This window comes from Antedon bifida, chromosome 2, assembly GCF_963402885.1.
Source record: "Antedon bifida chromosome 2, ecAntBifi1.1, whole genome shotgun sequence".
Lineage (NCBI taxonomy): Eukaryota > Metazoa > Echinodermata > Crinoidea > Comatulida > Antedonidae > Antedon > Antedon bifida.
In genome coordinates this window covers 32,519,466-32,546,825 of record NC_136227.1, presented here as the reverse complement: position 1 = coordinate 32,546,825, position 27,360 = coordinate 32,519,466, and the positions used below count along the sequence as shown (strand labels likewise).

At 33.7% G+C, this 27,360-nt stretch overlaps 4 protein-coding genes across 5 annotated transcripts in view; 3 read left to right on the top strand and 1 right to left on the bottom strand.

The window, feature by feature from the left end:
- Nucleotides 1-5: 5 nt before the first annotated feature.
- On the bottom strand, nucleotides 6-5,650 carry LOC144834722 (serine racemase-like). The gene is made up of 6 exons (XM_078689621.1): nucleotides 5,599-5,650; nucleotides 4,068-4,309; nucleotides 2,520-2,750; nucleotides 1,845-1,964; nucleotides 1,064-1,348; nucleotides 6-438 (listed from the first exon to the last, which is right to left on the bottom strand). Exons 2-6 carry the CDS (start codon nucleotides 4,257-4,259, stop codon nucleotides 253-255), a joined length of 1,014 nt encoding a protein of 337 aa, XP_078545747.1. The 5' UTR covers nucleotides 4,260-4,309; nucleotides 5,599-5,650; the 3' UTR covers nucleotides 6-252.
- A 683-nt stretch (nucleotides 5,651-6,333) lies between these two features.
- Nucleotides 6,334-19,776, top strand: LOC144834707 (telomerase-binding protein EST1A-like). Its single transcript, XM_078689601.1, has 20 exons — nucleotides 6,334-6,446; nucleotides 6,998-9,545; nucleotides 9,877-10,069; nucleotides 10,611-10,721; nucleotides 11,091-11,197; nucleotides 11,364-11,442; nucleotides 11,706-11,816; nucleotides 12,148-12,354; nucleotides 12,616-12,677; nucleotides 12,776-12,921; nucleotides 13,249-13,359; nucleotides 13,740-13,884; nucleotides 14,174-14,271; nucleotides 14,520-14,623; nucleotides 15,030-15,209; nucleotides 15,981-16,121; nucleotides 16,412-16,565; nucleotides 16,897-17,102; nucleotides 17,364-17,445; nucleotides 17,647-19,776. The coding sequence occupies exons 1-20, from the start codon at nucleotides 6,365-6,367 to the stop codon at nucleotides 17,778-17,780; spliced, it is 5,001 nt and encodes a 1,666-aa protein (XP_078545727.1). The 5' UTR covers nucleotides 6,334-6,364; the 3' UTR covers nucleotides 17,781-19,776.
- Nucleotides 19,777-20,892: 1,116 nt separating this feature from the next.
- LOC144835625 (uncharacterized) lies at nucleotides 20,893-26,602 on the top strand. Its single transcript, XM_078690705.1, has 5 exons — nucleotides 20,893-21,003; nucleotides 21,357-21,429; nucleotides 24,553-24,678; nucleotides 25,163-25,375; nucleotides 26,415-26,602. Exons 2-5 carry the CDS (start codon nucleotides 21,381-21,383, stop codon nucleotides 26,600-26,602), a joined length of 576 nt encoding a protein of 191 aa, XP_078546831.1. The 5' UTR covers nucleotides 20,893-21,003; nucleotides 21,357-21,380.
- A 650-nt stretch (nucleotides 26,603-27,252) lies between these two features.
- The window catches only part of LOC144834715 (argininosuccinate lyase-like), a 43,081-nt gene continuing 42,973 nt past the window's right edge, over nucleotides 27,253-27,360 (top strand). Inside the window, exon 1 of one of the 2 annotated variants that reach the window (XM_078689613.1) lies at nucleotides 27,253-27,337. In XM_078689613.1, the coding sequence (XP_078545739.1) occupies nucleotides 27,306-27,337 (32 nt within the window). In that variant the 5' untranslated portion in view covers nucleotides 27,253-27,305. The remainder of the gene's footprint in view (nucleotides 27,338-27,360) is intronic. The other variant, XM_078689614.1, reaches the window with a different exon arrangement.

Below are 27,360 nucleotides of genomic sequence, written 5' to 3'. Positions count from 1 at the left end.
ATAGTTTAAACCACATTAATGTTTCTCTGATAGTTTTATCGTCCAGGTTTTAAATTTAAAAAAAAAATAAGTAGAAATTATTCAACTATGATAAGCACACAAATGAAAAATGGGAAAAGCTACTGTATATATTATTTTATAATTCTTCTAAAGTTTTACTAAATATATATATATATATATTGCAACTATTTTAATAGGAAACTAGGGACGGGAATTGACTAATACTTGTTTAGGTATAATTTACTATTTAAACTATTTCAAAATAGCTTTTAATTTAGAGATGTCTATATTACCTCCACACAGGACGACTGCAACTTTCTTGAGGTTATGTTCTTGTATAAGTTGGTTAAACCGACTTGAACGAACCGCGGCTACTCCTACTGCCGAGGACGGTTCTATTAACAGTTTGGTCTTCTCAAGCATCAATCTAAGATTATCCTAAAAAAAAATATAATATATTCATTAATTTAATAATTAACTAAATATTAATAATATTTAAAAGACATTAGACTATAATCTTAATTTAGGTTATTTTGACTTGAGTACAGTTGAATCCATATTTAGAGGTCACTTTTAGGACCCAAAAGTGTACCCTGAATAGAAGTTGGCTGTAGTGTTAAAATTGCATATATTTCCACTTTTTAGTTGTACAGAAAGTGTCCCCTTAACAAGGTTAATAACGGTGCATTTAATTGTATTAACAAAAATTAAAATTCTTTTAATCAAAGAATAAACTCCTGGTAGAGGGCGACAAACAGTCTAGTTGGACAGCAAGTCTATGACTATTACTGTTAATGCATTCAAGCATGACCATCTGTCTTATACCGGACTCTCTGAAAACCAGAAACTTCCCAATACCAGACATTTCTTGAAGTTCACATAGTCCCAAAATTTTACCATTAAAAACATATTTCGAAAACACCAAACTTTCCGGAAAACCAGACATATTTGGCCAGCCCAAATCTGTCCGTTATTGACTGTACTGTATTTTATTCAATTTGGCATTCAAACACTATATTTTTATTTGGTCTATGTGTGGCAGGAATAAAAGAAAGAATCGAACCAGGATTTCTTCCTCAGATACCAGAATGACGTCATCTAACAACTTGTGTAATATTGGCCATGTTACTGGTCCAACAGAGACTCGAAGGCCGTCAGCTACAGTGTCAGGTGTATTTTCATTCGGAAGAAGTTTGTGAGCCTTCATTGATCGTGCACAGTCATCTGCGTTTATCGGCTCGGCTGCATAGATTTTGATAGAAGGTTTAATGGACTTGGCTGCTATACAGATACCAGACAACATCCCACCTCCCCCAACAGGAGCAACAATCGCATCCAAGTCTGCAACCTAATTTAAAGTGATACAAGTTGTATTGGTCAGGCAGTTTTGAAATGAATTCAGACAAAAGACAAATAGTTCCTCCTAGTTTTAAACTGGTGGACTATCCCTATTGTGTAAATCTCTGTATACACTATCAAACTAGTTTGACAAAATATGGTAGTGATATGACATCATCAAGTCTATATGTGCACATCATTTTGTCACATAAAGTTTGATAGTGTAAACAGAGCTTAAGACTTTGTTCTGGTCACAAAAAAATGATTTAAAATGTTAATTTAGATAGAATGTACTGTACACGTGATATACTTTTTATTAGAGTTTTTTAATATTTGTACGGTTATTTCAATGTGGAGAACCTTTTGACTGTTTTTTTTATATATGTCCATGTTTTTATTTGCCGAAATTTATGATATATATATAATAAAAATCTGTTATGGAAGTAACACCAACAGCAGGGTCTGAGATGACAACCAATAGTTTCTTTTGATACGGTACTACTTACTTGTTCTAGAAGTTCTAAACCAATAGTGCCTTGTCCAGCGATTACATCTAGGCTTTGAGATGAATGAATGAAACAACCATTAGTTTCTTTAACAACTTTACTTGCCTCTTCTTCTCTAGCCTGTGAGAAAGCACAACAATTGTTTACCACACACATTTTTGTACCGTAAATAGTATATTATTTATTGATATAATTGTAGGTTCCCACACTAAAAGCTATTAAGCTTACAGTGGGTACCAATTTCACTCAATATTTTCAATTAATATTTATTTATCTATATACTATCTGTCTGTTGTGGTGAAATTAAATTTTGAATAATTCCACCAATTAAATATAAGCCAAGTTCAGATTTGAAATTTCAGTCACATTTATACAGTTATGTGCAATAACAGGGACCCTCACTAGAAATCTGGGACTATACTTGGGTCACATCAAGGCAATCTAACAACAGGACACTGAGCTCGCCTTGCCAAAATTGAAACTTGTCCTTTGATCTTATGTCTGGCTGCAACATATACCAACAATACTGTACTATTTACATATTCTCTGTGGCACACATTGCCTGTTAAGGGGCGTGGAACTAATTGTGTCACAGCCAGAGATAAACCCTTTGTTCTCCGGAGCTGAGAATCCTAAATTGTTGGTCATATACAGTAGTACATTGGACAAACTTACACGCTCAGATGGAAAGCAATGTATAACAGTTGCACCATAACCTTTGACCCCATTCACCTTACAGGTTGGGGCATTTGATGGCATGACAATATGTGCTTTTACATGACATAGTTTAGCTGCTAAGGCAACAGCTTGGCCATGGTTACCACTAGAGTGTGTGACGACAGTAACATTATCAGTTGGTGCTTCCTTTTCAACTAATTTGGAAACAGAGTTAATTGCCCCACGAAACTGCAAAAGAGAAAATAAAAGCATGAACAATTTCTATAAAAAAATACCCTAAAGCTCTGTCTATACTATCAAACTATTTTGACCAAAAAAAAGTGTGATATGCCCAAATATGGTAGTGATATGACATCATCATGTCAATGTATGGGCACATTACATTTTGTTGTCACATCAAATTTGATAGTATAGACAGAGCTTTAGACTCTTGCAAAAGATGGTTATTATTACTGTCATTTCTGGTAGATCCAGGATTTTTTATGTGGGGGAGCACTATAACATTTTTTAAATATTAATATTAAAATATTATTAGTCTGTCAAAGATATAATATCAAAAGGGTGGAGCACACACCCCAAGCGCTACCCTCTGGAACTTCCCCTGGTTTATCAAATCCAAGGTACTGTATACTGTATAGCAATGTGAATTGGTGAAACTCATTGCCCATAAAAATGGCAAAGACAAACACTTGATTGCAGTACAAACATAACTGCTTTATCTGTACAAACGTTAATTCAGTAAATATTAGCACTGGTTTTTTTATTGAATTGAATGACTCCTTGAATAAATTTACATTGTGATAGTCATCGATCAGTTATTGATAACAAATTTTTTAATGAAAATGTTCCCTGTCAACCCTAGGTCAATCTGGGTTGATAAAACTAGGGAATTCTATATGTTCCTAAATCTCAATTATCTAAAACTTTTTACAGGCAAAAATCCATTCAGTAAATTGAAAACGAGAGTAATTTTAAGAAAAATGTTAAATCATATTTTTGTACTTTTCAACCAAATAACTAGTCAATCGTAGTCTTTTAACTTTACTTGTTACTCGGGATACCCGAGTCTAGGACTTACTCATTTTCTCCTCCATCTGGACACTATTGCGATAAGTGCGATTTATAAAGTACTACTCCTCCCTTATTCGTTGTAGTATTGAGCTGGGATTTGGCATGAATATACTACAGGGACATGTATTGTCCTCAAATCTATAGAGCCGGATGTTTTAATTTCAAACCAGATGCAGCCATATCACGTCTCGAAGATGGTACCGTATAGCCGTATTTGGTAGCGAGGTTATTGATGTGTATGTGACGTTACATCCGGTCTTATGATGTTTATTTATATATTAGTTTAATTGTTATATTTATGTGTTTAATGAAATGTAACTTTTAGATTATAAAAGGATCCCAATGGAAATAAGCTAATAAGCTTTTTTGGCTATCCTGGAAAATCTTTTATAATATATTTATTTGTAAATGTCAGTAATGTTATGATTTGTATGTATTTTTTATGATTTAAATTCAAATCAAAATCAAACCTACCTTAAATGATCCGGTTTTCTGAAACAACTCGCATTTGAAATATAGTTTACAAGAAACTTTATTATCAAAATAGTCAAAATCCATGACAGGAGTAACTTTTGTGTGTCGTTTGACGCGTTCATGAGCCTGCTGAACATCATTCAGTTCTATCCCAAAATCCTTCATGTTTACGCTAGTAGTGGTCAAATCCATCGCAGCTTAATACCGAATTCCTTCTTGTCATTTGTTTCAAACTTTCTCTTCTGTATAAATAATTATGTATTAGTAAGTGTTTTCGCTTTCTTCTGCGAAAAATAACCGACTCAATAGCTGAATAAATTACAACCAATTTCTTGTAAGCAGAAATTATTATTATGATTAATTATTAAATTATGCAGGCAGTAGAAATAGACCCTCAATGGTTTTAATCTAAAAGACCTTGATGAAACCAATCAAAATGACAGTTGACAATTTAAATTCTGTCATTATTCAGATATAAAATATTTAAAAGAAAAAAAATCTCTTAGAATACGTTTTGAACGGTTTAATTTTATTGGGGTTTTTTCTATAATTGTTAGCAAACATTTTCAGCCTTTATTATGCTGCTGTTTGTATGTTTTTATATATATTGAAATAAATAAAAGGAAGTTATTGAAGTCAAAGTACTGTAACATTTGTTCGGGCTGGCTATTGAAGGGTCCAGAACAATTAAGAAATAAATAAATTAGAAAAAAATATTTTAAAAATATATAATTTAAAATTAGCTATAAATATGTTAGAATTCTCTTATGGAGAGTACACCCACTTTTATTTCTTCTATCAAAATTGCAAACTGAAAAAAAAGTGTATTTTTTAAATTTTTATGTACAGACTATTCTTTTTTTACGGGTGTTTCACACCTGTTCCGGCACGGTTCCGGTCTGGCGAATCGAACATCAATGTTTCATTTTCACGATGCTTCACACAGCTATGCGCCAATCGATATGCGCGTAGCCGCATGAAAATGAAACATTGAAGTTCAATATACAGTTGATTCTTATAAAATCAGTATGTTTTTGTCATCTACTTTATAAATTTATATACTGTATTTTTCCTAAATTACAATTTAAACTGTATGTACAATATATTCTTGTTTGAGCTAAAATGAAAATGTTTTAGGTAATGAGTTAAAGGTTAGAATTTGTTTTAACTTAACTTTAGTGATATCTTACCTTTGTGATATAAGGAGGCTTTATGTCAGTATTACTATTACTACTATATTATTCACCATAGACAGAGGCCCACAGCACCACTACCTATAGCTAGTTAGTAGCAGAGGCCTAAATCAGTCTACTGAAAGATGATGAGAGAGAGAATGGATGCTCTAGCTAGCTAAGGTCAGCTGGTCAGACCATACAAACAATATGGTACACACAGAGTACCGTTTTATAGAGAAGATTTCCTCCTGAGATCGCATCTCCATGTCATGATATAGATGGATCTAAGTAGATTAAAATCTAAATAAAGTAAAATGATATCTACATAATATTATACACGTTTAAAAACTACTAACCTGATAACCTGGAACGAATCAAGAGGCGTTCATTCTGTTGATACAAAATCAATACGATCTTTGATGATTTGATACATCAAGGCCAAAGGGGAATTCCCTGATATGCAAATGAGTAGGTATTCAGTGAAGTGGAACGGATTAATAAAGCTCAATTAATTTTAACAGTTTATCCAGACCATGGAGGTATACCTCCAAGTCCAGACGTAATATAATTATAGGAGCTGTTTTTATCATTCTCTTGTTTACAACATATTTATTATTATATCAATGACATGATTGGCAATTCAAAATAGTTTGATCATATGACTGCTGCTGGCCGCATCATGATGCTGTATGATTTTAAATATTATAAAACCGAGACTATAGAATGTTTAAAATCCTTTAATATTTTATATACATATTAAAATAGTAAACATGATTATTTAATATATGATTATATTAATTAGTATGAATGAATTCGAAAATACAGAAGTAATTATGTGTTACGATTTATTACAAAATCAGATCTAAGTTTGTGAACTTAATTTGCATGTACGCGCGCGCGCACACATGGAAGTTAAATCTGCATGAGGCCAAAAGAAGGAATTATTATTTGAAAAAAAGCTATATAAATCTGCAGAACGGGAAATTCCAGACTCTACACTTTTTGAGAAGTTACCGTAAATCGGCAAAATTAAATCTGAGCATGTCGGGTTGAGAATTATAAAAATGTAGCTTTCGAAACGATTTTCATGCCAATCTTTGTCTGCTAAACAAATAAAAACAAATGGCGAACAGTTTGGAAACCGTAGTTCGCGTAACATACAACGACCTAATAGAGGACAATAAAATGGAGAAAAAAATTAATGGTAATATGTTTTGCAATTATTATTATAATTCATTTATTGTTAAGTATATTTTGCATGGTTATAACAAGTAGTTATGTTTATTCGTGATTATAATTTGATGTTGCTGAAATCCTCGCTAGGCCTATGAACAGGTTCATTTTTGAAAACGTACACACGACACGGCCACGACAGCCTATGCTCCTACCTTACCAATGCACTGTACCCCGGCCTAGATTTGCTCTGGCCTAAACCCAATGTTAAAATAGTATTATGTGAACAGTATTTAAAGGGTAGCTAGGCCTGAAAGCTTACATTAAATATTTGATATTTGTTTGATGCAAAACCATTATTTTCATAATTTAAAAAAAAATCTGTATATTTTATACATACAGCGTAAAGTGTTAAAGGCTACTACTACTAGCTATGCCTACCACTGTACTATGTAGCTATAATAATGTTGAATAGGCCCCATTCAAAGTTCTGATTCTACTTCAAATAAATAGCTTTAACCTGTACACCCATTATTGTTGTGTATTCAATTAAGATTTAATAGTGACATGATTCTTTTTTAGAATTAGAAATTGGTGATCAAGATGCTGCAATTGAGAAAAAGAAGAAAAAAGAACACAAAAGGCCGTCAAGAGCTATATACCAGCCAGGAGTTTCGCGACTCTCAAGAATCAAAGATGAACAGAACAGTGGAAAACACGACAAAGAATCAAGTCCATCAAAAGATATTCCCCATTCTTCTACTCCCACTAAACAAAACCAAAGTCAAGCCATCTCAAAACCTCACAAACCAGCGGCATCACAAAAGTCTGATAAAATGGTAAATAAAGAAGAGAATGTCATTCAGGAAAAGTCTAAACAAATTCCAAATGTTACAAATCCGTCATCAGCTCCTCAGAAATCAGACAATGACTATAAAAAAGAAGAAAACATCATTTCAGATAATTCTAAACATTTCCCAAACCAGTTGCCCAGTCCTCAGAGATCACACAAAGCAAGCTATAGAGAAGAGACCATCACTCAAGAGAAATCACAGCATTTCCCAAACCAGCCGTCTGGTCCTCAAAGATCACACAAAGCCATCTCTAGAGAAGAAAACATCACTCAGGAGAAATCACAGCATTTCCCAAACCAGCTACCTGGTCCTCAGAAGCCACACAGAGCAAGTTATAAAGAAGGAGACATCACAACTCAGGAGAAATCAAAGCATTTCCCAAACCAGCTACCTGGTCCTCAGAAGCCACACAGAGCAAGTTATAAAGAAGGAGAGATAACAACTCAGGAGAAATCAAAGCAACCTCAGAAATCACATAGAGCAAGCTATAAAGAAGAACATTTTAATTCTGGAAAGTCAAAACCTTCATTTGGTGGAACTAATCAAAAAGAAGCTAGTAAGTTTGTGAATGAAGATAATTCTAAATCAAATATGAGGGTTTTAACTCAGGTATTTACACAATCAAGTAGACATGGTGGGAGAGGTGTTGGACAACAGTACTCTAACAACACTCAACAGCAATCAAAACCAAAACCTCCAGCTCTGATGGACTTAGTGCTTGATAAAAAAGATCTCAAACCTTTTGGACGTGGTAGAGGTCGAGGTGACCACACAAAGTATTCTAATTCAAAACCGCAGAGCCCCAAGAGCCGCTCAACAAATGTTCAAACTCAAAAAGAGGCAGATGGAATCATTAAAAGCTCTGATAATAATCAAACAAACACAAAATCTTTGGAAACTGACAATGATCGTTTGACAATCACCTTTGGTGTTGGTTCTAAGCAGAGACAGGTAATGCAAACATCTAGCAATAAAAAACATAAAAGTTCCGATCCAGTAGTTCCACAGCCAATCCTTCAAGACCATCAGGTGATACCAGTTCCATCTGAAAATTGGCACTCACATTCTGATGAAAACGTTGTCAAAGTTCTTTCAGAAAATTGGCAAGCAGCTGAGTATAATCATAAAAGATTTGAAGCGAAGGATAAAACTTCAGATGATCAAATTTTTGTTAGAAGTTCACCAGAATCAGTGGTCAAAATTGAGTCTGAAAATATTTTGCCAGTAGCAACAGAATTTGACCATGTGCTACCAGAGAAACATCAGACTTCGATTGAAAAGGAACCTGGCAGAGGAAGGTTAAGAGAAGATGAGAGGCAGAACACAACTGAAACAACGAAAGATAAACATAAAAAAATGAGAGATTTTAGAGAGGAGCCATCCCATGTGCCTTGTCAAGACATGAAATTATCAATTACTGTAAACAAAAATGTCAGAGAAGTTAGAAACGTGTCAAACCTTAGTCGTTCTAGAAATAATTCTGATTCAGAACAAGCTGGAAAACGCATCAAGAACAGTGCGCAATCTGGAAGGAGACAAAGGGAAGAATGGAATAGAGGAGAAGGTGTTCATACAGATGAAGATTGGAAGCGTGGAGAAGTTGGACATAGACATGGTAAAAACCACGGTAAAAATTTAAACAGAGAACCAGCAAATAAGAAAACCGAATCTGAACAATCGTTACCAAGAGGTGGTGGTATCCTAAAACTACCAAATGATAATTCAGGCATAGCTGGTTCACCTCCAAAAGTGCAGCATCAAGGTGTGAACAGAACGAGCCATACACAGTACACACAACATGAGTCACGGCCCCAAAGACAGCAGGAACACAGAGGAAGAACCAGACGCGGTGACCAAAGTAGGTTATGGAATCCAAACAGACCAAATGAAAAGCCTGCCATATCATCTAAGAAACTTCATCAGGATGAATTACAGTTTCAGGATCCTGATGAAGAAAATCATTTTGAATATCGCAATATGACAGAGTTCGAAGGTCACTCAAATCAATATGGTGTCTACAACCAACTTGCAGGGCCTACTAACTGGGCTGATCAGGTAGAAAGTGGGTATTCTCCGCTTCCGCAGGACTTCTACCAAAGAGCTCCTCCTCAACCTTCTCCAGAATACATCCAGCAAACTCAGGCGTTGCAGACTCTACATCGAGATTCTGCCAAACGATTGCTACGCGATGCTGAAAGGTATCGAGATGATCTGCGCAAAATGATCGACCGAAGACTTAACAGTGAAGAGAGACTAGCAAAGGTGTTTGAAACGAGGTGAGAGAAAATGCAATATATTGTTTCTGTAAGGCAATCTTAGCAGTTGAAACAAAACACTGATCTGTTTATTTTTCTTCATTGATTTCTGCATTTTTAGTATGACAGTATTATTTTTAAATGATGTTCTAGCCAAGACAGCACATCAGATCTTGAACCTATGCCTTCCCACATGCCCCTCCCAATTCCTTGTTATTGCTCACTTTCCCAGATTCAAAGGTTTTTTTTCCAAGGGAAAGCACCTTAAAAGTGTTGTCCCAAAGGAGGGGTTCTACTGTATGTTAATTAATTATGTTAATTTATGCAGATATTTTATCATGTTAATCAATAGGAGTGACTTGGAGCAGCAGTATGAAGGTGTAGTACTTTTAGATCTTAACCTTTGTCATGAGAACTGCGTAGAACAGATCCTTTGGAAGTATGCCTATCATCAGGTTATTGAAGCACTACGTACAGAAATGCAGGATCAGGAGGCAGATGAAGTTGCAATGTTGAAGTCATCTTTACTGAAGCTGCTGGACCATGTGAGTACTTTAATTGTACATCCATGTTTAAGTCATCTAAGGCTGTAGCCATGTTGTTCAAGTGTTTGAATCATTTCCCCCACCCCCATTTTTTTTTCTGAATTGGCCTTTTCTTTACACTAGAAACTAGCAGCAGAAGTGATGGTAACCAAACTACAGTAGCTCATGATGATTTTTTTAGAAAAAAAACTCTTATAAATATCCCCTATAGACATGTAATGATAATAATACAGGTATATAATATTTATCAAAGTAAACACTGTGTGAGCATGGATGATTCCTCCGTGGTGTGAGGAAGATACATTAAACCAAAAGCTTCATAAAGCTCTGTCAACACTATCAAACTGGTTTGACAAAAAAGTATGATGTGCCCAAATATGGTAGTGATATGCTTAATTAATAAGGTAGTGATATGACATCATCATGGCCATTGGGCACATCATATTTTTTTGTCACATAAAGTTTGATAGTGTAGACAGAGCTTTAGTTTGGTTCTCAACAACAAAATACACAAGTATTAAATGACCTATTTTGCTTGTAGGGTACAAGTTTTTATGAGGGACTCATAGCAAAGCTGCAATCATCATATGGATTTAATTTACAGCAACACACCACATGCCTTGATCCACTGCATTCAGAGAAAACCAGAAAGGTAGTCTAGTTGGTTTTTTAAACACTTTAGTACATACATATTAATTTAATAGATTAATCCTTATGTGCATACACTAGCTATAGCTTACAAATCTGTGAGTTCTTGTTTGCACATACCAACCATCGCAATCTATTCCAAAGAAAGTTCTATAAAACTATAATCAACCATATTTGGTGGTTACACAATGGAAAAAAATATTTTACCACATCATATATACACTAGTATACAATATTGAAAATTAAGCAAAAATTATAAAAATGAATTAAATTTACTGTTGTATTGTAGGTTGTTTTATTCTACCTCAATTATTTATGTTTTTATTTTCTACATTGTTGATACTGTATTTTATTTGTATTTTTTTATGCTCAGATAAAGCTTTGTCTGTTAAGTGCTCAACGATGCATGATAGCTTTGGGAGATCTTGCTAGATACAAGGAACATGCCAACGATACTAGTAATTTTGGAAAAGCCAGAAGGTTAGGGGTTTTCTGTGTTTTCTTTTTTTGTTAATGATGCATAAACACAATATTTTAAAGATGAAATTTTTCTAGATTTCTTGTTTTTGTACATGCAGGCTAGAAAAAAGATATCTGTTAAAATTATAAATTATTTAATATTCTTATTCATGATTTTTCTTTTCAGTTGGTATTTAAAAGCTCAGCAGTTGGCACCAAGAAATGGCAGGCCATACAATCAACTAGCTCTTCTCGCACTAAATACTGTAATTATATTTTCTAATATTAATTTCACATTATATAAATTGTGCTTTCATCTATTTGGAATAATAATACAGTCCAATACCAGACTCTCTGAAAACTGGAAACTCTCCCAATATATTACAGTCCAAAAGGTCCCAAATTAATTTTTATCATTAAAAACACATTCCAAATACCAGAAAACCAGACATATTAGGCAAGCCCAAAGGTGTCCGATATTGGGAGAGTTGAATGCAATCACTTTATTTATATTTGTAATCAATTGTAGAGAAGGAAACTAGATGCTGTGTATTATTATATAAGAAGTCTTGAAGCTAGCAACCCATTTGAGTCGGCTAGAGAGAGCTTGAACACTCTTTTTGAAGAAGTTCGTCGCAAAGTAAGCCATGTTCTCAGTAACAGCACATTATTTATTTAAATCAACTAGCTTCTCATTGGATGATAAAAGACCTCCCATTAGACTATGCAGTGTTCAATCGTCGCCTGAAATACATTATTTTACCCGCAGAGGGCAAAGGCATAACAACTTGCCATGGTTATCTTAAGCCAATGTTTTTTAGTCAAACAATGAACTTTAGGCTCTAATAATGCAATGAAGCCTGATGATGAAAGTCAAATTGCTGTGCAGAATATAGGCTTACTATCTATCCCTGGAGGTATTTTTGAAATAGAATACTTTGATAGGTATATTTACTTTGGGTTTGTTTCAGGTTGCATTTACTGAACAATCTAAGATGGACGAACACAAGAAGAAAATGATACTAAAGCGTCAACAAATTAAACAACACAACAATGAGCTGAATGCTAGGAGGGAGGTTTGGATCAGCCACGATGGGCACAGAGTGGAAGAGACAAAAGAAGATTTGAAAGATGCTGATAATGAGCAAGAAGACCTTGCTAGACTTACACCTGTAGAGGTACACAGCGCCCTCCTTAATTCATATTTTGACCCATTTTGAAGGAATGATGTATGTTAGGCAATTAATTATAGATCAGAAGGACACAGATTCAATATGACAAACAAAAAAATCTTAGGCCAATGTTTTTTAGTCAAACAATGAGCTTTAGGCTCTAAAAAGCAATGAAGCGTGATGGGAGGTCAAATTGCTATGCAGAATGCCTCAACAATCATTTTACAGCGTGCAGAATTCAAACTCTTTTTTTCTTTCTATGCACAGTTGAACAAACGATTTGTTGTGAGCTTCTTGAATGTCCATGGGAAACTGTTCACAAAAATTGGGTAAGTTTATCATCAATTTACAGAATAAGTATCCCAAAATGCATCACTGAATATGGTTTGCCAAATGTGAAAATTACATTTTTTTTTTTTGTTTTTAGAATGGAAACGTTTACTATGGCAGTTGAAGGTCTATTGAATGAGTTTGCAGGCCTTTTAAATCACAGCCCCCCTCCTATCAACAGTACAAGACTCCTGCAATTAATGGCTATTAACATGTTTTCTATTAAACACACTGGCTACAAAGGTTTGTTGATGTTCATATATTTGGGAGCTTTTGACTGACAGTCAAACAATGTTATGTTAGTTCATTGTGCGCATACAGCAATATTAGGATGCATGTCCTCATTTCTCACCTCAACGCAGGTTTGACGGTCTCTAGGTCCAGGCGATGACCGACGACACATCGATTGACCTGACCTATGTTGGTCATTGGTCCTCGGTCGCCGCAAATCGAATACTCTCTATTTTAGTATTAAAAAATGCATATTTTGAATATTTTCACCAAATGTACAGATTATAAAACGTACTACATGTTTTTTATTTTACCTTAGAGTCTTTTATTTTACCTTAGATTCCAAAGACACCTATCATTATGGACGTACATCTCTGCAAGAGCAAGCAATTCAGGTTGGACTACAAATGTTTGCGTTACTCCTCAATTCCTGTACACCACTTATAAAAGGTATTGTAAGAATCATACACAGTACATACATACGTATTCACCACCACTTTCCACTCAAGTCCATAAATATTTAAAGAACTTACTTCACATGATGTATAACATTTTCTTCATCCTTAGCAGGAAATTCATTTGATGAAATACTTTTTTCTTTTTTACATAGTTTATTTCTGAACAATTATGTGAATTAAGTGACCACACCCCATGAGCGATATGTATGAAAGGCACTAGAAATTTGGCATTTCATAGAAACTGACCACAAAATGGTACACCAAACTAGAATACAGATATAGATTTGTAAACTGTTTCATTTTTTCTGTTTGAAGCCTTTAGGGCACAATTTAGTTTGAACCGTGCATTATAGTGTGTTTTACTTTTTACAGAGCACATTAGAAGTACTTCAAATGAAGGCAATGTATTGAATGAAGATCTACGTGAATTGTTGCCAGGCGTCAAGGTATGGGCTGACTGGATGATGTCACATATATTGCTTTGGGAACAACCGTTGCTCAATCCAAGGCACTACAGGTATTTAAAACATTCTACATAAGTAGTGAAGCTGTAGCCTTGTAGCCTTCCAATCCCAAGGGTCAGGGTTCAATCCCTACCCTAGTACCAGTGCAGTGTTGCTCTCCCTAAGCCTGGCCAGTAAACCTTTTACACTCCTTTAAAAACGAAGTTGTATATCTCTTGTTTTGCCATCTTAAACATGTCCCATTATTCTAGAAGTGGTTTCTACAATGATATTGTTGATTTTCATATTAAAAAAAGATTTTCAATATTTTTAGTAGATTACTTGATTTGATTTTTTTTGTAGTGTCACTAAAGATGTATGGGAAGAAATAGCTAATCTTCTGAATGTTATCATTATAGTTGATTCATCACCAATAAACTTCTCTTTAAAAAAGGAAGAAGGTAATTTATTTATTTTGTGTTATTATATTATTAATATTAACAGTCTGCAACTAGAAGAAGGATTTCAGAGACCACAACTATGAGGTACCATCTACATCCAACAGATTGTAAATTTGCTAATAACTTTATGTGATGATGGTGAAATCTTTGTAATTGGGAGGGTTTGGTGGCCATGCTGTTTTTCGGTAATGAAACAATACTGCACAATTAAAACATTCAATTGTTTAGTACTGTAAATTCATTTGTAGGCTGGCAGGAAGTGGTGTTACCAGAGGATGCAGCGATGGCAGGCTTTGTCCCCCTCCAGACCATCCCATTGCAGCCATTTTATCTTCCACCAGGACAAGATAAGGTGGGCTAACATTTTTGTTTTGTAAATGATGCTTTTCAGGAGCGACAGTTTTCACCCCTGGTTTAAACTGTCAACCAGTGTATGGCATTTAAAAATAATCAGTTTTTGCGATTCTGTCCAACATTAGAAAAAATACTTATTTTTACTTTTGAATTCCAGAATAATTCTCCAAATATTGCTTTTATACAGTCTTTTGAATTGGAAGTAAATATATCATAAATTGGATTGAACGTAAAGATATATCCTCCCCCTGAAAAAAAATATATTATTCACTTTGACCAAAAATGGGATTGAAAAAAAATATATATATTTACCTAAAAAAAAACTGTAATTTAATAAAGCAAAAAATAGTCAAATTGGCTGCCAATGTTTTTGGGAGACAATACATTTTTTATTTTATTTTTAGATTCCAGCAATGGACAAGGTTCGCGTGAATGCACTGGTGACGTGGGGTAACATACTGGAAGGTCAAGAGAGGCCATTGATTGCATACAGTGCCAGCAATAAGCAATACTACTCATGTGCTCCTTTGCATAGTCATCCAGCATTGCCCACTAATGATGTAAACCATGATTTTAGTAGTGTGGTAAGGTTTTTGCATCACAACTAAAACAGTTTTCATAGATCTATACTGTTTTTACATATACAGTAGTTCACTATCCAGTCATTGATGCGACTGAACCATTGTGTGCACAACAAAACAATATTCCATATTCATAGAAAAAGGTATCTGTACCATAGAGGTAATGAAGCTGAAACTAGCCAGCAAGTGTAGATTTTAATTAAGGGATGTTCTCATAAAAGCTGTTGCAAAAATGTTATCTTACAATATTATATGGCCTTACCACGTTGAAACACTGGTTCTCGTTAAGCCCGGTTAGAGCATGGATGGGTGACCATCTTAGATTACCGGGTGCTGTATGGAGCTGGGGACCCATTAGGCATTTGAAATCAGCACTGCTGACTCTTATGGCAGCCTCTGCATCTAGTATCTGTCTCAGACATACACATATATGCCTCTCCTCTGGTTAAGGTGGGTACTGGACGAGAGAAGCCCTTGGTCAATGTTGGGACCAGCCAAAGGTGCTTTAAACAGTCTTGGCTTAGTCATCATTCAGATGAATGTAAGACTAATTGACATTGTCGTTTACGACAGAAGTCGGCCATATCTTACAATATAACATAACAATGTTTATTCTAGAAAATGTTATTCTATGCAAATATCTCACTACCATTGTTGGTCAAAACCACCACCATTCTTGGTCAACACCACCACCATTCTTGGTCAACACCACCACCATTGTGGGTTCATGTGGGTGGTTCCCAAAGTATTAAATTCTATATCATTGTATTTTAGGAGGAAGATGTGATAGTGGAAGGCGAGGTGTATGAGGACGATGAGAGAGAAGAGGATGGAAACATAACAATGTTGAAGCAAACTAAAGAACAACTTACGAGGAAATTAGAAGAACAAAATAGAAAGGAAAGAGAAATTGAGGTAACAGGTTTTAATTAAATAATCACAAAAGAAATATTTTAAATATTATAAATGAATATTTTCTTTAGTTCATTGATCTCAACTTTTAGTTATTTTCTGCCCTGTGTGAATCCATCAGAACCAATTTAAAGACAGATTGACTCGTTTGTGTTTTTTTTCTTTCTATAAAGAATATACAAATACAGTACAAAACAATCCATCGTAAAGACAGAGCCTGTATTGTATGAAGAGTTCACTATATTTCTTTAAATATAGAATATAAAATTAAAAACTAATTTTTTTTTAAACAGGCAATTGTAGAAAGTCATCGGACACAAAGACAACTGATCTTAGAGATCGCTCCAATATACTTGGTTGCTGACACCAATTGCTTTATTGATCATCTACACGTTATACAGAGTCTTGTTGAAACAAAAAGATACACACTGGTTGTACCTCTTGTAGGTGAGTTCAGGCTATAGGTTTGAGAGACAGTGGTGGATCCAGGATTTTGAAATAGAGGTGGAGGTGTGAAACAGGGCTTGAAAAATAATTTTTTCTGAACTTAGCATAATGTCCTATCTTTTTAAACATTCTTCTTTTGCTAAAAGTAGGTGAGTGGGGGGAGGGGATGGTAGCAGGTTGTTGGACCTTGGATCTGCCTATGAGATAAAGGTTTTTTTATTACATAAAAAACAGTTTCTGGATGTATGTTGTATTACCTTCAACTAAAGTCATGCTTTTGAATGTAAATAGTGATTACCTAGAAAAGATTAAGATTGAGTTTTTTTTTTAGTAATTAATGAGCTGGACGGGCTGTCAAAAGGTGGACGAGACGATGCTACCTCAGGTCATATATTGGCGGTTCAAAAGAATGCGACAACAGCAGTTGAATACCTAGAAGATGAGTTTGAGAATCGTAACCGACACATTCGGGCTCTCACAGCCCAGGGAAACATCTTGCAAAGCATATCAATAAGAACGGAAGAAGCCTCAAATAAGGTATACTGGTTTGTCTTAATATTGTGTGGTTTCACACCATCTGACAGCAAATAAATGACTCTGCAATTACAGGATGAGAACCCATGCTTTCTAAAGCCAAAGCAACCACCAAGCCACAGTGCCACTCCTCCTATATATAGAACTATATTGTATATTTTCCCTATTTTATTTCTAACAAAATCAAATGAATTCTGCCTATTTCTTTATACAACCTTTGACCTTTATCTTTTTTATATGAGAAACCTTTTGTTTTTTTGACAGGGGAATAACGATGATTTGATATTAAACTGTTGTGTGTTTTACTGCTCTGACAAAGCCAGGGATTACATGCCAAAGGAAAAAGGTTATAACACTTCTTCTTTCTTTATTTTGTCACTTGATGCATTATGGGGCTGTTAACCTACAGTGCATTGAAGTTATTACAATTCTGAATATGTAGTTTTATGTTCTTCCACAAACAAAATTTGTCGTACCTTTTTTTTTTTTGACGGATTCACTACTATGGTGAATTAACTGTCTTTTACTTCACAATGATTTCTTTTAGATGCACCGATTTACCTAAGGAGGGAGGTAGTTCTACTGACGGAAGATCGTAATCTACGAGTCAAAGCGTTGAATCGCAATGTACCTGTTAAGGATATCGTCAATTTTAGCAAGTGGGCTAAAATCAAGAAGTGATTAAAGAAATATGATATTTATGAAGTGATGAAAATGGAAGAAATCTGATATCTACATCTTGGAAGAATTTCTAAAGAGTTGGCAAATCTGGAGAAATGATGAAGAAGAAGAAATTAACAGTTTGATTAAGAAAGAGAGAGAGCAACAGATAGACTAAGAAAGAAATTGAGGGAAGGATCTTAGAAGCTAACTGGATGAATAGACATTTAAGGAGATACAATGGTTATAGAAACAAATTAACAAAGTGACTGAGGTTGAATAGACATTTGAGGAAATACAAGGGTTTAAGAAACAAATTAACAAAGTGACTGAAGTTGAATAGACATTTGAGGAGATACAATGGTTATAGAAACAAAGTGACTGAGGTTGAATAGACATTTGAGGAGATACAAGGATTATAGAAACAAAGTAACTGACTGAGGATGAATAGACATTTGCGGGGATACAAGGGTTTTAGACAACTGCCTGATGAATTGGCATTTGAGGAGATGCAATGATCTTAAATGCAGAAAATTCTAATACATATCAGATTGCCTATACAGAAGCAGAAATTGTAGCTGATGCAAAGATCTTAATTCAAATAAAAGAAGAAGAAATCGACTTGAAAGACTACTGCAGCAGATTATGATCGCAAATAAAAATTAAATGGCTGAAAAGAAAGAGTAAAGCTCTGTCTACACTATCAAATATGGTAGTGATATGACATCATCATGTCCATATATGGGCACATCACTTAGTTTGATAGTGTAGACAGAGCTTTAGAGTGACCGATTGATTTTAAAGATTTTTTTAGACAAATGATCAATTACAAACTTGTTAAAAAGGAAATAGTGAAAGTTTACAATAGATAAGTATCTAAATGCAATAGGAACTGCTAAAATAATTATAAGTACTAATAAACACATTTGTTAATGGTGGCTTGTTAACATATTTAACAGATTTAGAAGTTTTGAAAATTCAAAGATGTGACGTTTTAATCATAGATTTGTAAAAGTAATTAAAAAATGTTTGAAATGCTTTTGAAGCAAACACAATAGCAGAATAAGAACTGTAAGTACAAGGAACGAAACAGAAAATAAAATTACAAATTGGTTATGTATTTTACTAGAGTAACCGTTTCAGTTTGGTTCATTTTTTTTCCAAAGAAATTTGTCTTTAAAATATATTTTAACTTTTACAAGCACCTTGTTTGATTTTAACTACACTAAGTTAAATTTTTGTTTTGCATGTTGCAGAACAAAATTAACATTTTTAAGCAGTATATCACATCTTGTATAGATATGTTTTGCTATAGTTTATGATAAACTATGACTATTTACTGTGTAAACAAAATAAATAATTTGAAGTTAAAATACAAATTTGTTTTATTTGATATGTAACAAATATTCTGGTAATGTATGATTTTATTTGATTGGTTGAATGAAGAAGTTTATGAAGCAGTCATAGCAATAAACAATATGTGTATGTTTATAAAAAAAAGCTTGCTATATACTTGCATAAACAAGTTTTACAGAGCAAACAAAATGCAATTTCTTCAGTAACTGCAGTAGAATAAGTTTGACATTGTCCCTTAATTACTAGACTACAAAAAAAAACCTTTTTGAAGATTTTGGGGTTTATTTTGGGCCCATAACACCAATGTTACGAAATATGAAGATTGTGTTAAACATTTTTTAATTAGTTTCAAACGTGCAGTTAAAAATTTGTACTTTGTATATTAATTTGTGAACTGTGGTTTTGTTTAAACTTGATTGTGTTTTTGGTTAACTTTTTTTGTTGTTTAATACTGCTAGTCCTAAATTTGTGGTGAATGAAATCACTTACTTTATAAACCCAAAATTGGATTAGTGTACATTCCAAGTTTAATTTGATGTTACATAATGAAAATGCCCCTATAGTGTTGTAAATACTATAGGCCTACACAAGTTTGTATATAGTAAATGTCAGTACAGTATTGCAAAATGTTAATAAACATTATTTTAGTTATTTATGGAAACTGTTGTTTTTGAATGTTGTTCTTTTCCACCAATGACATCATGATTTAATGTCACATGTTAAATGTCGACGCTTTACTGTCAATACAATAGCTTTTATTGTGAAATTGTATAATGATGTCATTATATATTGGGTATTGTAGTTATTGTATTTTTCAAGTCTAGACTTTCCTTTAGTAAAACCTTATCTACAGATGCATATTGAAGTGACTGCATCTCTACATACATCTTCAACATCATTTATCAACTGAGAGAAATACAAATATCAAACATAAAACTCCCACCGTATACACCTGTCACCAACATTTATGATAGGCCTAGTGTACACTGTGACCACATGAGCGCATGTCACATATTTATATTCTCTACTGATATAAATACCATATACCCCAAGCCCCTTTGTCATACTCGAATGTAATCCCACCCCCTAATTTAGGCTACATTTTATACCCCAAGCCCCTTTGTCACACTCGAATGTAATCCCACCCTCTAATTTAGGCTACATTTTATACCCCAAGCCCCTTTGCCAAACTCAAATTTAATCCCACCCCCTAATTTAGGTTACATTTTATACCCCCAGGCCCCTTTGTCACACTCGAATGTAATCCCACCCCTAATTTAGGCTATATTTGATACCCCAAGCCCCTTTGTCATACAGTGTATGGTTAAGAGATAGGTCATAGCCCTACTGTACAGTACGGAAGCCCGTTCGGGCCACAAGTTAACTATATTTTAAAAGCTGTTATCTGGCGGCCGCCACTTAATTATCTGGCGGCCGCCACTTAAGAATTAGTACATGTCCCGCCACTTAATTATCTGGCGGCCTCCACTTAATAATTAGTACATGTCCTGTCACTGGACATGTACGTGCATTGGATCAGAGGCGATGTTGCATGCAATAAAAGGCAGGCAATGCAATCATGGCGGCAGATAATTATCTGGCGGCCGCCAGATAATTAAGTGGCGGCCGCCAGATAACAGCTTTTAAAATATAGTTAACTTGTGGCCCAAACAGGCTTCCGTAGTACAGTACCTCAACGAGGAAGTAAATATTACATACCTGAGTAATTTGTGTTAATCAAATTTCTATAACTCTTTGAAAGAACTATTATTATTATTTTCTGCTTTCATTTCCTTATGTGAACTGGCTTGGATAACCAACTTCCTGTTGCAATTTATGTAATATTTCTTAGTTTTGGAAATTTTAAGCTACTATTGATTATAGAACGGTAATTATGTTTATTTTCTTAATTCTGTAATTCATGTTTTTTACCACATCATCACCATCATGTTGCATAAATACATGTTTATTTTCATTCTATTGGTGTCTAAATTGTTTGAATCCAACCCTAGCCACCAGCTCAAGTTTGGTGGTCTAGAGCAGCCTGTCTAGATGTTATGTATGCCAAGCTAGTGATCTGTTGGTCATGGGTTCGAGAATTTTCTTCTTTTTTTTTCGCAAAAGTAATTTAACAAAATGTATAAAGTAAAATTATATCAGAGTAAGTAAACACATGTATGTAAACTATATACTGTATACATACTATACTGTCTTCATTGTTATGATTTTATACCTCTTTAGCATTTCAAGTTTTAAAAATAAAACATGGGGAAAGACTGTGACCAGACTACTACAGTGGCACCAACACCAGCAGGTATTAGTATGGAAAATGAGTGTAAACATTATATTTTTATTTTGAATATCTCATGGCTAACCATGTAACTATACATTGTCATTGTCAAAATCTTATGCCTGTAGTCTGTAATACAATTCCAAATATTATTTACTAAAACCAGTTTTAATAGAGGGTAATTCTATGTCGATGAATCTATATCATCTTTATCTGCTGACCTCCTAAATACAGACTGGTCCGATATATATGCGAATAATGACAATCCCAATCGTGCCTATCAATTGTTTAATAACAAGTTAACCAGTCTGTACAATTCCAGTATTAAAACTACACGTATTAAACGTAATTTTCGCAAAGAGCGTAAACCATGGATCACTGTCGGTCTGATTAAATCAATTGGTACCAGAAATAAGCTCTATACTGCCTACCTCAAATCTAAGAAACAGACCGATAAGTACAAATACATAAACTATAGAAACAAACTAACTAATTTACTTCGCATAGCAAATAAAGAGTATTATGCCTCAAAATTCAACCAGTATACCAACAATATTCATAAAACCTGGCGAACAATCAATGGAATCTTAGGTAAAAATAAAAAACAAAACCAACCCTCTCACTTATTTAAAAACAATTGTAAAATTACTAATCCCGGACTTATTGCTGAACACTTTAATGATTATTTTATTAATATTGGGAACAACCTTGCGCAAAGTATTTCATATAATGGCAACTCAAATTTTAAATCATTTCTTAATCATTCCTCTATTTCAAACTCTCTCTATTTAACTCCAATAACGGAAACTGAAATTGTTGATATAATCTTAAAACTTAGGGACAATAAGAGTCCAGGATCTGATGGATTTTCCAATCAAGTTATTAAAAACATCATAAACTTTATATCCAAGCCTTTAGTCCATATTTTTAACCTATCATTTCAAACTGGAATTTTTCCAGACCTTTTAAAAATTGCCAAAGTAATTCCTATATTCAAAAAAGGCGATCCCCATTACTTTGAAAATTACAGACCGATTTCCCTGCTGCCTTGCCTGTCCAAGGTTTTAGAACGCCTAATCTACAACAGACTTTATACTTTTTTTTCTAAATACGATATCCTCTTTAAGCATCAGTACGGTTTTAGAAAAGCTTTTTCCACTGACCTTGCAATAACTGATCTCTATGATAAACTGACTTCTGCACTTTCAAACAATGAACACACCATTGGTATTTTTCTTGACTTGAGTAAGGCCTTTGACACTATCAATCATGAGATACTTCTTCACAAACTTCAGCATTATGGTGTCAGAGGCCTTCCTCTTAAACTCTTAAAAAGCTACCTTACCAGTCGCCAACAATTCACTGCTTTCCCCCCTTTTGACTCAAAACTATCCTCCATTCTATGCGGCGTTCCGCAAGGCTCCATACTCGGTCCCTTATTATTTTTAACATATATAAACGATCTCCCCAACTGTTCTAAATTACTCAAATTTATACTTTATGCGGATGACACTAATATTATTTATTCTCATAAAAATGATCAAATTTTAGTTAATACAATTAATAGTGAATTACGCAAAGTTTCTGATTGGTTCCAAATCAATAAATTATCGCTAAATGAATCCAAATCAAATTATATTATATTTAAACATAAAAACAAAAAATCCATCTCTCAAAACTTAAAAGTTTTAATTAATGACAAGGTAATCACACGTGTTGAGGAAACCAAATTTCTTGGCATCTCTATTGACTCAAAATTATCTTGGAAACATCATATCAATACAATCTGCAACACAATTGCGAGAAACACTGGTATGATGAACAAATTAAAGTACACACTTCCATCAAACATTTTATTTAATTTATATAATACTTTAATTCTTCCGTACATATCATACTGCAACATTGCCTGGGCCGTTACACCTGGCAAGTTCAGCACTTTATGCCCCTGGACTAGTTTCGAAACTACCAATATTGACCGAATTTTTAAATTGCAAAAACGAGCAATCCGAATCTGTTCAGGGGCATCATTCAGATCTCATTCAAAACACTTATTTTTTAACTTTACATCTCTCAACGTCTTAGATGTTAATAAACTTCAAACTGCATTATTCATGTACCGACTTACAAATAATCTACTTCCGACCCACATATGTTCACTCTTTACTAAACCTTCTGATACCCATACACATTTTACCCGTTTTTCCAATACTAATGTATACACTGTTAAAAACTGCGACTCGCACATTAGACGTCATTCAATACTTTATACCGGACCTAAACTTTGGGAAAGTCTTTCACATTCACTGATAAAGAAACCTTCACTTTTTAGTTTTAAAATTACATATAAGCAATCTCTAATCCAAGCATATGATGAATAAGGTGTTATGATTATTTTTAATAATGTTAATTTATTGTTATTCTATTTTTTATATATTATAATTTAGTCACAACTATTACTGATATTTGTTATTCGCTAATTTTTACTAGGCATTTTGTACAGCAAATATCAATATTTCATGTGCTGTTTTTTGTCATGTACCGTAACTGCAGTCTTGTTAGGGGGTCAAGCTTAAAGTGTCTTACTTATTTGACCTCCTTTCACACTTCTTTGTTGTACAAGTTTCTCTATATATTTTGTTTAAATTAGTTTGATTACCTTAATGTTTCACATAACTTGTATTATTTTTGAAGTGTGAAAAATTGAATAAAAGAAAAAAAAAAAGAAAAAATGTCGTAATAAATAGCTATAGTAATGACAATAATAACTATAGTAATGATAACAACAATTTTGTATCTAAATATGTATATGTTTGTATGATGTAGTATGTTTTAGCGGATATTAGCCCTTGATGGCATTTGCAGCAATAAAGAAATTGAATTGAATTATGAATAGGCTACTTTCTTAAATACATAGTACAGTAAGATTAAAGGGGGACTCCCGGTTTAAAGTTTCTATTGAACAATAGCAATGAAAAACCCGGAGCTACCCTTTAAGAATAACCACCAAAAGGATCATATACCTTGTTTCCATAGCTGTTATTATTCAATTCAACGTAAACATTTATTTTCTTTCTTTCAATCAATAATAAAACAAATGAATAAGGTATTAAAAATTCTTTCAAATCGTATTATTTATTGTTTCAGAGTCTTCTCCTGCAATAACTGTTTTATCCATAATTTTCATTTCTATGGGATGTTTGTACTGCCTTTATGTCTTGTTCAAACTGATAGTATGGCTTTCTAATTTCAAGAAAAGAAAACAGAGTAGAGGTATGTAAACTTAATTTTGAACATTCTCCCTTTAAAAAGGTTGAAAACGATTGGTGATTAATTATTATCACAATAGTATTATCAGTGCTGATGTCATATAAAGCACCACAATTGAATAAGTGCTACTGGCATATAAGCACCACTGTTGAATAAGTTCTGCTGGTAAACAAGTACCACAATGGAATAAGTGCTGCTGGCATATAAGCACCACAATTGAATAAGTGCTGATGTCATATAAAGCACAACAATTGAGTAAATGCTGCTGGCATATAAGCACCACTGTTGAATAAGTGCTGCTGGCATATAAGCACCACAATTGAATAAGTGCTGCTGGCATATAAGCACCACAATTGAATAAGTGCTGCTGGCATATAAGTACCACAATTGAATAAGTGCTGCTGGCATATAAGCACCACAATTGAATAAGTGCTGCTGTTGAATTATCATTTCCCATATCTGTAAGTTGTTATGTTTCATTCATTAGAAAAGATAGAGGGATATACCAAAGAATGTGATGGATGTCAAAAGATGAAGTATTTTTGCGCATGTGACAAAAAAAAAGATGATCAGAACATTGATGACAAAACTTCTTCAAGTGAAAATACTGCCATTGGATTTGATAACAATCTAAGTTACATCAAAGAAGAAGATGAAGAGGGAGAAGAAAAAGCAGAAGAAGCCATAGTTGGACTTGAAGGTAAATAAATCCCATTTCAGCAATCCATGACCCATGACACCCCCCCCCCCCCCACTATGAGGTGATCAATACTGTTATACTGTTTTAGACTTTGTTTACATTGTATGCTGTGCTTTAGCATTTATAATGATATTATTGATGGCTTGACTGCAGTTTATTTAGTGACAAATATCCGTGGTCACCGTTTGCTGGTCGATCATTTTTTAGAAATAATGGAAACAGAAGATAATTGATACGTTTTGCTTATTTGGAGTTTTTGTTTTTTTATATGACCATAAAATATTAGTTTAGTTCTCTGCGTTTGTTTACCTTGCCCCCCGAGTGTTTTAATTAAATGTTGAATTCAAAGTGTATAAATAAAAACAGAGGTTAAAAAGTAGTGCTGTTTAATGAAATAGTTCAAACATTGTTTAAGAATGAATTGCCATTTTTCAAAAGACCTTTAAAGATTCTCTAGTTTTGTAATTATATAAGACTCGGGAGTGTAGCGCTATCTTATTTTCAATTACCTTTTCACATTATTTTTACTAGATATAGTGGAGCTTTAGCTTGGTGGTTAACGTGATTGCCTTCCAATCCCAAGGTCCAGGGTCCAATCCTGACCTAGTGCCAAGGTTGTAAATCTTGACTCTTTCAACTCCACTCCCTAAGCCTCAAATGAGACTTAGTTTATAAGCACGATAAATTATAAAATAGTTTATCCATCCCGCAATTGGTGAGTTACTTGCTGTTGGATGCGTATGAAATGGAAAAAATAAAAAAAACTCTTCACCCTTTTTTATGTTTCTCCTTTGTTTACTGTTGCTATTGTATATAATTAGTATCAAGAAACACTATAATGTTCTACTGTTTAGGGCTGGCTTTCAACAGGCCTTGATTTTGTACCCTCTTCATTATTATTATTATTATTCCTACCTTATTAGAAATTGAACTTTTACACTATATGGTCAACGTCCGTCTCACTTACATTTTGACATAGAAAATATAATTTAATAGTTAATAATTACCATTATTGATAATATGTATTCTTCTACTGTAGAAGATTCAAATTACAATAACACACAAAGCAGAGAGGAAATCAAAGAAAGTACAGAAGAGGGAGTAACAGCAAATGATTCAACCATCGATACAACAGACGATGTTCAAGTAGCTGATACTAAATTTGTTGATCTTCAAACTGATGATGTTGCCCCTATCTTAGAAAATGTTGATAGTTCTGTTGCATAAAAATAAATGAATAATTAAATAATGGAAAATCATATTATTAGTAGGCATGGGTGCAAAGAGGCCATTATCCCAGCGGAATTTATTACACAATGTATGTATTTACTACTGGTACCGTGTTAATATTGGTGGTTTCTGTAGGTGTTGTAGACGTAGGCTTAAACTATGGAAATAGTTGCTGTTTTTTAAAATTAATTTGAAATATGGTCAACATTTTGTGAATCAAACCTGATTCCATGTTTAAAACTGTAGTTAATTTAATTAACTACTAATGTAAATTAATAAAATGTTTAAGCTGGATATTTTTTGATATTGTCTGTTAGCAAATTGTCAGCAGTCGGCATAGTGTTCGGTCGGCTAATTGTCTGTCGGCCAATTGTAAAATAGTTGTCAACGTCCTTGTACCGTGTTGCTTATTAAATTGTATCCTATTCCATTTTCCTGTTGTTTCGTTATGTATTATTTTGTGTTTCGATTTTAAAATAAGAATGTCAATGAAATGGTATTACACAAAATTCTCGAATTAACCCTTATATTATACGATTTTTCAGTAGCAATTCAGATTTTCTAAATAAAAAAAAAGTTTTGTAAACTTCTTGTCGATAGAGGGCTTAATAGTACAATAAAAATGTCAACAAAGCATGTGAAAAAATCCAAGAAGTCGGTATACTTTTACGTACACTCTGGGAATTTTGTTTTGATTTAAATGACCTTAGGATACTCTACAGCTACAGTAATGTAAGTAATTAATTATGCAACAT